This window comes from Sinohyriopsis cumingii, chromosome 14 (assembly GCF_028554795.1).
Source record: "Sinohyriopsis cumingii isolate HCF-2022 chromosome 14, ASM2855479v2, whole genome shotgun sequence".
Classification (NCBI taxonomy): Eukaryota; Metazoa; Mollusca; class Bivalvia; order Unionida; family Unionidae; genus Sinohyriopsis; species Sinohyriopsis cumingii.
This window is the reverse complement of record NC_142974.1, coordinates 59,741,284-59,752,350: the sequence shown is the minus strand read 5'-3', so window position 1 is coordinate 59,752,350 and position 11,067 is coordinate 59,741,284. Positions and strand designations below refer to the sequence as shown.

At 40.0% G+C, this 11,067-nt stretch overlaps 1 protein-coding gene across 1 annotated transcript; it reads left to right on the top strand.

Annotated features, from left to right (window-relative positions):
- Positions 1-4,720: 4,720 nt before the first annotated feature.
- Positions 4,721-7,611, top strand: LOC149783947 (palmitoyltransferase ZDHHC15B-like). Its single transcript, XM_089933179.1, has 2 exons — positions 4,721-4,915; positions 6,339-7,611. Exon 2 carries the CDS (start codon positions 6,346-6,348, stop codon positions 7,438-7,440), a length of 1,095 nt encoding a protein of 364 aa, XP_089789305.1. The 5' UTR covers positions 4,721-4,915; positions 6,339-6,345; the 3' UTR covers positions 7,441-7,611.
- Positions 7,612-11,067: the final 3,456 nt, after the last annotated feature.

The window sequence follows — 11,067 nt, the reverse complement described above, 5'->3', positions numbered from 1 at the left end:
GTAAATGGGGTAGAACAGCGTGTTGATTGGCTTCCGTATTGAAAAAGTGTGGAAAGTACCCTTTAGCCATTTCTGTCATTCCAAACGTTTTAGGCATTCGACTCAAAGGCATGGCCAAATAGCTCATCGAATCTTTAAACTGTACTTGTCCCACTTGCATGAAAATGATTTTGGCTCCGTTCAAAGTCACTTTAGGACGCTCGGTGCCTTGTTCCGTATAGTACCTCAAAAGAAACTGTCCATCGTATCCGGAGAAATTGTGAGCCATCACCGTGGCATGACGATGACAATCTCCGTAACGTTCGATGTCCTCTTGGCTCCACGTCTTGTCGACGGGGTCTAAAACCCATTGGGCAAAATCGGCTAACGTGTTCTGTCCCCGAAAGATTTTTTCACGCCCTCCAGGAATCTTGCTGCAGTGAGGGCAATGACTGAAGATAGGTTCTTGAATGCACTTCTCGCACGCTCGATGAGCCACGCAGAAATTAGGGATGTGAATGCCGGTCTCTTGCATGCATTCGAAATCGAAAAAGATGAAATTGCCTTTCTTCTTGTGACCGTCCTCTTTCTCTGGCGGGGGTTGGTATTTTTGCACGTAGCATTGGTGTTCCAAGTCCACGATGTGGTGACAAATGTGACATTTTTTCTTTCCTCGACATACGTGTGCCTTGGCATTGTTGGTAAGTATGCCTTGTCCACATGTAGGGCACAATCTCAGGAGTTGACAAGCACATTTCTTCTGTGAACCTTGTGTCTTCAGATGTTGTTGGTAACAGGTAGGGCTGACAAACGTGCGCAGACAAGTCGAACAAGGCACTGGTTCTTCGCTCAGACAGGGTGGAGAGGCCAAACATCCTGGGCATTTCCATCCACAATGTTTGTGTTGCTCTCGATTGTTATAACCATAATCACATTTCTCACAATAATATCTGTATCCCAGGAATCCAGTGATACTGGTAATGGTATCGAAATGGTCATCGTGATAATAAACATGAATGTATTTTCCGTCCTTAAAATGTTGGCCTCGAAACAACAGAGGCCCGCGCATTTCCTGAGGGTGCACTTTCAAGGTGTAGCGTGGAGCTAGGATATCTTGCAAATTTTGCATCTCAGGAATGCCACAGGGTGTGTCTTTGGACAGGCCGGCTTGTTGCAACAGGAGTTCTGCTTCGTTTCGTTGTTTGGCTCGATCGGATCGTTGAATAGTTTTCCAGGTTCTTTTCCATTCTACCGTGTCGTTCTTGTTGGCATAGGTTCGTCCCAACACGATGGCTCGGGCTAAACACATCTGGTCTTGAGGGTTGTTAATTCGGACGAGACTTGTTTTGGTGTTGCGAAGGTCGTCCACCAATAACATCTTTTTGCGTCCTGTCCCTTGAGGAAGAGAGACGTGGGCCATTTTCAGTGTGGCTTTACCATCGGTGATGTCAAACTGGTCATTAGATTGTTGTACGTGTTGAATCTTGTCCATGATTTTGGAAGGGGTTAGTTCTGCGGGTCTGCTAAACTCGATCCAAACAGGGGATTTCAAACCGTCGTGATCTATGGATAGTGTCAAGCGATCGTCTTCTTTGGGTTGACATTGTCGCTTGAGTGCGGTGAGCAAAGAATCCCACATCTCGGTGATGAACCCTTCTGCTTTCTCCAAGGGTACGTCGGCCTTGAAATCTTTAAACTTCACCGTGTAGGTGTAAGCCGTGGTTCTAAATTTTCTAGAGGAGCGCTTTTCCGTCTCTCGAATGGAATAGTATTTTTCAGGGTTGACTAAGGGTGGTGAACTTGGTTTAGAGGTTTCAAATTCTGGTTCACTCATGTCCTCTTCAAAATCACTGGCATGAATTTGTGCCAAGATTTCAGCTCTGGTACGAGGCGATAGATCACGTTTCTGCCTCTTGCTTTCTTCTTCTTCTTTCTTCTCGAATGAATTAGATCGTTTCATCTTGAAAGCAAAAAGTCAAATGACTCAAGTTCAAACACCATGAGCTACTTTATAGTCATAGCAGACCAGCGTATATAAAAAGGGTGTGAGTCTTGTCCTTTCACTATTCATTTCACTCTCAAGCCGAGCACAACGATGGAAGAGACTAACCAGATGGAACGTTTCGTCAGAGCTTTGCGAGGGGTCATTAGAAAATTCTCTTCAGACCAGCCTACGGACTACTCTCCTTCCTTTCGAGATAAAAGTCAAGATACTTGCTATATCTGTCAGAAGAAAGGGCATTGGTCTTCAGAGTGTCCAGACCGTCAAAAAAGAACAAAAACAGGGACTAAAAAAGACAAAAGTCAAGATACCTGTTATTATTGTAAAGAAAAAGGACATTGGTCTCCAGATTGCCCAAAAAAGAGAGGGATTCTTCAGAGGAAGAAGAGGAAAAAAGAAGACAATTCTATTTACAAGAGGCAAAGAAACAGGAGAAGAAGAAAAGAAGAAGGGAAGAAAATGAGGAAAAAACGGTGAAGAAATTCAAAAAACAGAGAGACTAAACAAGGAGAAAGAAGAAGTCAATGAACTTTTTATTAAAGTGTCGTGTTGTGAATTGTGAATTGGATTGTAAAAAATGGATAAAAGAATAAATTAATGATATAAGGTAAGTGTCTTTGAGTTTTGATTTTAAAATAAGAACGTACACTCACGCACTGATACAAAGACACGTACTATAGGGGTAAAATGGACTGTTTGTTTTTTGGGTTTTTTTTGAGTTATTGGCAAATTGAAATTGTATTTCTTTTCGAGAAATGTGGGTGGCCCTGAAAAGGGCCTTTTTCTTCATGGTGAAGGGGTGAGTTTAAGCAATCAACTTTAACTGCCTTAAGCCTTTGCCACGGCCAAGGCCTACTTCTGGACTGCGTAATGTTGATGATGATGATAATGATTGGGTTGAAATCACTAAGGGTGGTACGGTAGGCTTAGTCACAGGGTTGACGTGTTTAGCTCGGGAAGGTCGTATTCTCTTCGGTCGTAATAAAGAAGTCTGATACATTTGTTTCAGACTTCTTAACTCCGCTAAAATGTCCAACAGTACCGTGACCGTTTGATTTTCACCCTCTTGTTTCTTTGCTGCTACTTCTTCTTGCTGTTGTTGCTGTTGTTTTTTTCTTACCTCTTCTTCTTGCTGCTGTTGCTGTAGGAGAAAAGCTTGTTCCGCTTCCTTTTGTCGTTGTATAAATTTTTCCAATTCTTCTTTCTGTCTCTGTCTAAAATTCTCCACTTGCGGTAATGAAGAAGGTAACGAAGGTTCCGGAACAAATTCTTGCGAGGAGAGAAAATCCACAAAATCCCAATTCACCTCTTCTGAAAGTAAGTCCGGGTTCCCTTGGGCGGTCTCCCCTGTTGTTGCACCCCAATGGATCGTTTTCTGAGTTTCCGTCATGTTGAATCACTGTCGCATAGATTGACTGCACACAAGCGCTAGCGAATCTATATAGGCCACGTGACGTCACAGACTGCTCTCTTCGGATTGGATGCGGGCTGACTGAATTTTGTAACGCGTGTTCGGATTGGTGAATGAACTCAATCCGTTTCAATCCTTTCTGTCCCTATAAATAAGCGCAGTTCACTGCATTGATTCACCTGTTCTCGGAGCCTCAAGATGTGGACCGACGTTCAATCTTCAACCCTTGTGTCAACAATGATGTTCAGGACGGACATGCTCATGTATGTCCGGTCCAAGTGGACTGTTGTTGATAGGACAGATACTAGTCTATGGATGAGGAGAGTTTATATAGAAAGACAAGGATGTCTCAAGAGGGTACTTGTGTATGGACCGGCAGTTAGAAGGAGTTTAAGAAGAAGAAGAAGATGTGACAGATGCCATCTATGTTAATATTAATATTAACATAAACCCAAAGGCCCTTTTCAGGGCCAGCCATATTTCTCGAACAGAGACAGCCTTTCCATTGCCTACCCCTTTTTTTAATTTTTTTTTAAAAATTTTTTTTAAAAAAAAAAAACAAACAAAAAATCCCATGTTCAATTTCCCTTGTCGCTAGACAAGCCCAAAGTCTATTCCCCATGTTAATTTCCCTTGTCGCTAGAGTGGCCCACGATTTTTCTCCATGTTAAATTTCCATTGTCGCTAGAGTGGCCCAGGGGTCTCTGTAATGCTAATTTCCATTGTCGCTAGGGTGGCCCACTTTACTACTTGCGTGTGTGTTTGCGTACGTGCATGCGTGTGTGTACACTACTATTGCTTTGTTATATGTATCTTTATTGTTCTGATGTGCCGTGTTTTATGGTCATGTGATACGTGTTGTTAATATTGTGTGTTCTTTCAAGTATTTGTCTTAGTATTTTATAGACGGTACATTCAGCTTTAAAGAACTTCTTTTAGTCTGGCTTAACATGGGCCGACTCTAAATTAAAACGATCGCCGCCCCCCCCCCCCCCGCCCCATCTCTCTCTCTCTCTCTCACTCTCTCTCTCTCTCTCGCTCTCACATGAGAGGAATTAAAGAGACATATACTGTTTTGAATCACACACAGTTACGTCCCCTGACAGTGCATTTCTAGCCCGTGATCATTCATAAACTCCGATTCTGTTATCTAACCACCCAATAACGATTCAACCAAGCAGGTACTCCACTATGAGTATGCAAACTTGAACGGACATCTGTTCATTTCATATTTAACACTCATACATTTCACAAGGTACATAGGACTAAACAAAGACCCTACAATTTACCTGGTCGTCATTGACAACATGGAACACAACATACATGAAGAATGTATAACCGTTGTAAAAACAGTGTACATGTCAGATCGTGCATACGTTGTTGGACGCCGGATGCCTGGTTACATTAGAAAATTCCATGTACTGTTGAGCTTCTTGTGATATACATATGGATATATACCGATTTTAAAGACTTTAAGATTAAATTAAGAAGATTTTGTTACGTACAGAAGAAAGGTGTTCCAGGTGAGTCTATAAATAACTGATGCGCGTATAATGCTTTACCGTAAACACTTGAAAAATGTGTCAGTTGTGTTTCTTTTGTGTGTTGATGAGTGACAGAATTTGTGAAGAATAACGCATTAACAGTTTATGATACCACTTATCACAATCGTAAGTTCACCCCTCCCCCTTCCAGCGCCACCTTCCTCAACGCACATAAATACGTTCATATCTTTTACTGATGTATTCATTCAAGGCAAATCGATCAATAATGGGCATCATTATTCCTATTAACAGAGACGAACTCGTGTGTCTAGAGGGATGACAATCACTCAGACCGTCCTCAACTCATATTCAAGTTTGAAAAATGGACAGTTTAATTTACACGAGGGGCCGATGTAATAGGTGCAAACTTAATGGGGATGATATGAGTGTGATATGTATGTAATATATATATATATATATATATATATATATATATATATATATATATATATATATATATATATATATATATATATAATTTTTTCGAAGAAGTAAAAGGTACGGTGTTGTGATAATGATGATGTTGGTTGTGTGCGTTGTGGGGGTGATGGGGGTGGGGGTGGACAGAAGCTTCTGTCTTCCTATTTCCATCTGCATTTCAACGAAATGTTGTCTGTTTTGGCTACTGCACTTATCAACTTATTTTTGTTGCTAAGCAACATATCTCATGCAAAAACGCCTTGACATTTGTTCACGCCTCTCAGTTTTACTTTTTAACATTCACATTTATAGTTACAGACGCGTGTGTGTTTTGGCGATATAACTCGAGAATGTATTTCACCCTTAAAACATTGTTTGGCTCTGTTGGTGAACTTGCTGATGTTAAAAATATCCGGATGCATTTTGGTAAACCTGCTACTATGATACACCTTAGTTAAATCCTTATATCATTTGTTTACAAATAATTTCCTACTACCAGTCAGAGTAATGCTATTAAATACAAACACACATGCATACATACATGCATATATACATGCATACATACACACACACACACACACACGCACACACATACGCACATACATACATGCATAATACATACATAAATACACATACATACACACATATATACACACATACACACATATACATACACGCATACATACATACCTACATACATACAAACATACATACCTACATACATACATACCTACATACATACCTACCTACCTACATGCATACATACATACATACATACATACATACATACATACATATGAATGATTGTTTGAATTTATGTTTGTATGAATTGGACTTATAAACGCTGACTACGAGGACGTGGAGCTGACTTTAGGATGACCCTATGATATATGTGAAATAACTGAGGTCTTTAAAATATTTAAATCTCATCATAGCCAAGTTGATGAAAACCTACTTATATCTGCACTTTTATCATTTGCAGGCAACAAATGCAAAGAAAAGGCTTCAGCTTCTTTAATTTCAAACTGCCTCAGATTCCACCTGAAGATCGTGGCAAAACTCTGACCCAACTGGTAAAGGAAGAATCCCAGCGATGGAAGGAACATATGAAGAAAAAAAAAGAAGATGGTTCCAGTGCGCTGCCGGCAAAATACTTCTATCGTGGGTTAATGCTATTCCAATTTCCTAGCCAGATGTATGTTGTTTTGTTCTACATTATTCCCTATCTTTTTGACGATGAGTGGACAAGGTACTATTTTGGTATTTTATGTTGGTTTTTCGGAATCAATGGTATAGCTAACTGGCTATGTGTAATGCTGTATGATCCATCTTTCCCTATGTCACGTGATAAACCTTTTGTTCCAGTGCAAAAAGCTTGGGACAATCCACCCGATCGGTTCAATCCCTTGATTCAGGAGAGTGTTCAACAAAACGGAAATGCAGTTTACGACATGTCGGAAAAGGATGGGTTGCTATGGCAATATTGCATCAAGTGTCAGATACATATTCCTCCGCGGGCGCATCACTGTAAATTCTGCAGACGATGCATTCTAAAACGAGATCATCATTGTGTTAAGGTCGGCAATTGTATCGGTTTCAACAATCAACGTTACTTCATTATGTTAACTTTCTATGCAATGATTGTTGGGTGTCTAGGGGGTTTTCTTACCTTCATGTATTTAAAAGACGTGTATTGGGTAAAAGAGGCGGAGTCTTGGACAGACCTCATTCCTCCCGTTGCCTTATATAGAACCATTTTTGGCAACACAGAACTACATAATTGTTTTCTTGTCATCCATGTTTACCTCGAACCGTTATTTGGTCTTTTTGGAATGTTTTACTTCACAACTCAAATGTCGTTGGTGATAGAAGGAAAGACGATGTACGAAGTTGCAAAGAAACGTCCAGTAATTAGTTCAAACACTATAAATAGAAATATGAAATCTGTGTTCGGTGATTTCTGGGCTTTGAACTTTTTCTTCCCTATGACAATAATTTTCAAACAGAGGGATGATGGGATACACTGGGATGGACTTAAGTACGATCACAATGCCAATAAGAAATCGGAAGGAGATATAGTATGACGGACAAATTAAGAATTCATTTAATGTGTTTCAAGTACTATATGGAATTTATGATCATATACTAATAATAACCTAAGCTAACGTGTGAAGAATTTCATTTAAAATAAGAATCTCATTTACATAAAGAAGCACCAAAACTTGACTTGAAAATAAAACACATGTATAAACGAATTTCTCTTTTTAAAATTGTTGCTAGGTTTTACCAATGTACAATGTAGTAAATTTGATAGTCTTGTCCAAATTTGTTCAGATTCGTTTTTGCTGAGGCTCTCGCATGCTCTCGTGTAATATGTATCAAACAATGGTCTCTTGCGACGTACTTCGGCTTTAATTGATAGGTAATGGAAAAGTGAATCAGTCAATCGGAATAAGAAAACAGTTAAAATATTGTTGGGTCGCAACGAAACGTTATATTGACTGAAGTTAACAAAATTTCGCATGAGCAAAGCATGCCAATTCACGTTATCAAGATGGATGAATATAATGTTCAGTTTAAGAATGGTTCAAGATACATTTAAGCTGAATATTACCATAACATCATAGTTAACGTAATGTTCTTTACGACGTCATTACTTCATTATAAGACGTCATTACTTCATTATAAGACGTCATGACTTCAATAATGTCTAAACTTGCTCAAGAAATGCGATTAACATTTAATACATACTCATTTCAAGGTTCATGTATTCGACACAGATGTTCAATCAGTATTTTCGAATCACAAAGCCCGTCCAGTCAATTCCATTGAGCGGATTGCATCTGGGACTAAACGGGATAGGGAAATAGGCCGATGGGTGGGGCTTCAAAATGTCCCTAGGTACAACAGTAGGTGTACTGTTCACACTGAAATACAGAATCCGTAAGGAACCACCCAAACTATACTTACACAACTCAAGAAATAACATTAGAAAAAGTAGCGAAAGTCTTATAGATAAATATTTTGATAAGCACAAAACATGGGCAAACACATAGCTGAGCTAGTGGGAAGATGAGGGCGAGTCCTACTCCTCTTAAGAATCGTTAAGAGAGCCGAAGGGGGGGGGGTGTCAGTCCACGTTTTTGATATTATACAGGTCGAAAATAGACCATGCCTGCCAGGTTTACGCCAAAGGCCAAATTCACTTTATTAAAGAAAATATATCGGATTTATAACCAAGCTCTAGCTCTAGCTCAAAAACATCTCAGGGGAGGAGCTACAAATTCTATCGGGGTGTCGGGCTACGTCGGGAAGAGTTAATTCTGCGATATGCAGCAAGGATCTCAATCCATGAAGCATCGCGCCCCAACATAATAGTCATTGAAAAATGTAACAAACTCTTCGGACACGTGTGTGTGTGTGTGTGTGTGCGTGTGCGTGTGTGTGATTTGGATTTTTAATGTAGCTTTAAACATTTTTCATTCATATCGCTATCGTGTCTCCAGTGTGGCAGTTTATAGTGATGTCTAGCACTAGGGCAACGTGCCGCAGACACGTAGCATCATGTCCCACCCAGTCACATTATCCTGACATCAGGCCGACCAGTCCTAACTCTTAATGCTGAGCGCTTTGCGAGGCAGCTGTTAGAACCATTATTATAAGTCTTTGGTATGACTTGGCCGGGGTTTGAACCCACGACCTCCCGCATACGAATCAGACGCTCTAACCACTAGGCCACCGGAGCGGTCCCTTCATGCATAAATTAGTCCCAGTTATATCGGGGGTGGTGGAGATACACCACCTTAAAAAGAACATGGTACCCAAAATAGTCAAGCAGAAACCACAAGATACCGTACCGAGCAAAATGGATGTGCAAAACTCCAAGACTAAATTAAATGCCCTCATATATGACAAAGAAGATCAACTCTTAGAAATAGGGGTCAAAATCCTCTCAGAAACAAATGAAAGATTTGTGGGATGTACCGCAATTTACACAGACGTTTCCAAATCACCTCGCACTGGGGTCTCTCTGGACAGTTTATCTGGTGAATTTTCATCTGACAATGACCTATTGCAGAAAAATGAGAATAATTTTACACTGAAGATAAAATTAAAAACAAACTAATGATTTTTGTAGAAAGCACACATATGAGATTTTGTCTGCGGCAATCAAGTTAATTCCTTATGCAACTGGTGGCTTTTATACTGAACCAACACTGCCATCAACCCCTCTTTGTTTACATTCATTTTTGACAGGAAAGAGCTATTTTGAATATTTGCCTGTGACAAGGCAGCTAAAAGAATCAGTATGTGCCTTATGCACGAATCAAGTGCACTAGTACTATAACAAATTAGCATACTTTTCATCACCCCTCAACCATCTAGATGTTTAGATATTTACCTCTGTAGCAGGCATATGTAAATACGTAAGCCAAGTCGGCTGCTCATTTGCAGCCCAAGTTACGCATTTGATCTCCAATGCTTGTCTATGTGTGACAGGCAGTCAACAACAAGCCAACCCATTTCCAAGCCTAATTCAAAGTAAATCTCAACCACATTACAGATTTAGCTTCTGTGTGAATTTATAAATGCTAGGCTTGTGATAATTAGGTTCATGCCTTCTACCCTAAAAATTAGTGGGGTGTCAAAATACGAAGCTATCCAGTGAGACCGAGAGAACATCAGCAGTGATTCTGGAGAAAATGATCGCACTGGGAACGAAGTTATTCGATAGCTGCTCTATCTACACTGTAGAATTTCGGGCAAACTATCAAACCATCAAATGCGTGGTCTAAACAAAACCAAAAAAAGATTTATAATTAGCGATTCCATAGAGTGCTGCTATCTCCGGAATCTTGAATTTTTTTCAGTTGCGACTGTATTATAATTGCTGCTCCTAAACTTGGAAAAGAAACAAATCAATTTAGAACTCTCTTTCGTAGCATCACTCATTATGGTCCATGGAAAAGAAAGTGCTGATAAAGAAGCTGGAGACAAAATAAATACCTCCTGTATATCACAAATTTACTACAGCGTCCAGGAGATGTCACTAGGCCAAACATTAATGAAAATCGGAAAAGAGAATGGGACAACAGCTTTAAAGGCTGCAAACTGTATGTCATTTAAAAGTAAATCCGTAGAAACGTCCCGCTCTGATCATGGCGATTCATCACGACTCTTAAAGTGTTAACTTGTCTCAAAACTGGAAAAAATCTACCACAAGCAGTTTTAGACGGTTTCTGCCGGGGGACCAAACTGCAAGCATTTACTGCCTACATTGTCCCACCCCATAAACCGTGCACCACATCAATAACGATTGCCCCAAATACAACATCGAAAGACGACAATTCCAAGATAAACCGACCATTCCTTACCACCCCACTTCACACTCAGAACTAAATAAACCATGTACCGAAGAAAATCAATATGACAAAAAAAAAAAAAAAACATCCTAGAATGTCTTTTCTGCCATAGGGAAAAGATGAAACTTTAAACCCCAGCTAAAAACACAGTATAACAGTAACAAATAGCTATCATAACCAGGCCCGACAAGGGGATGTGACCTGGGATGTCTCCCCAGGGCCCGGGCCCGTAAATGGGCCTGGGCCAAGCAACACTTTTCAATTTTATAAAAGAAATATTTTGTTTTGAACAATAACTTGGAGAAACTCTGGTGTTTCTTACCCCAGGGTAATATCTCTACGGCTCTG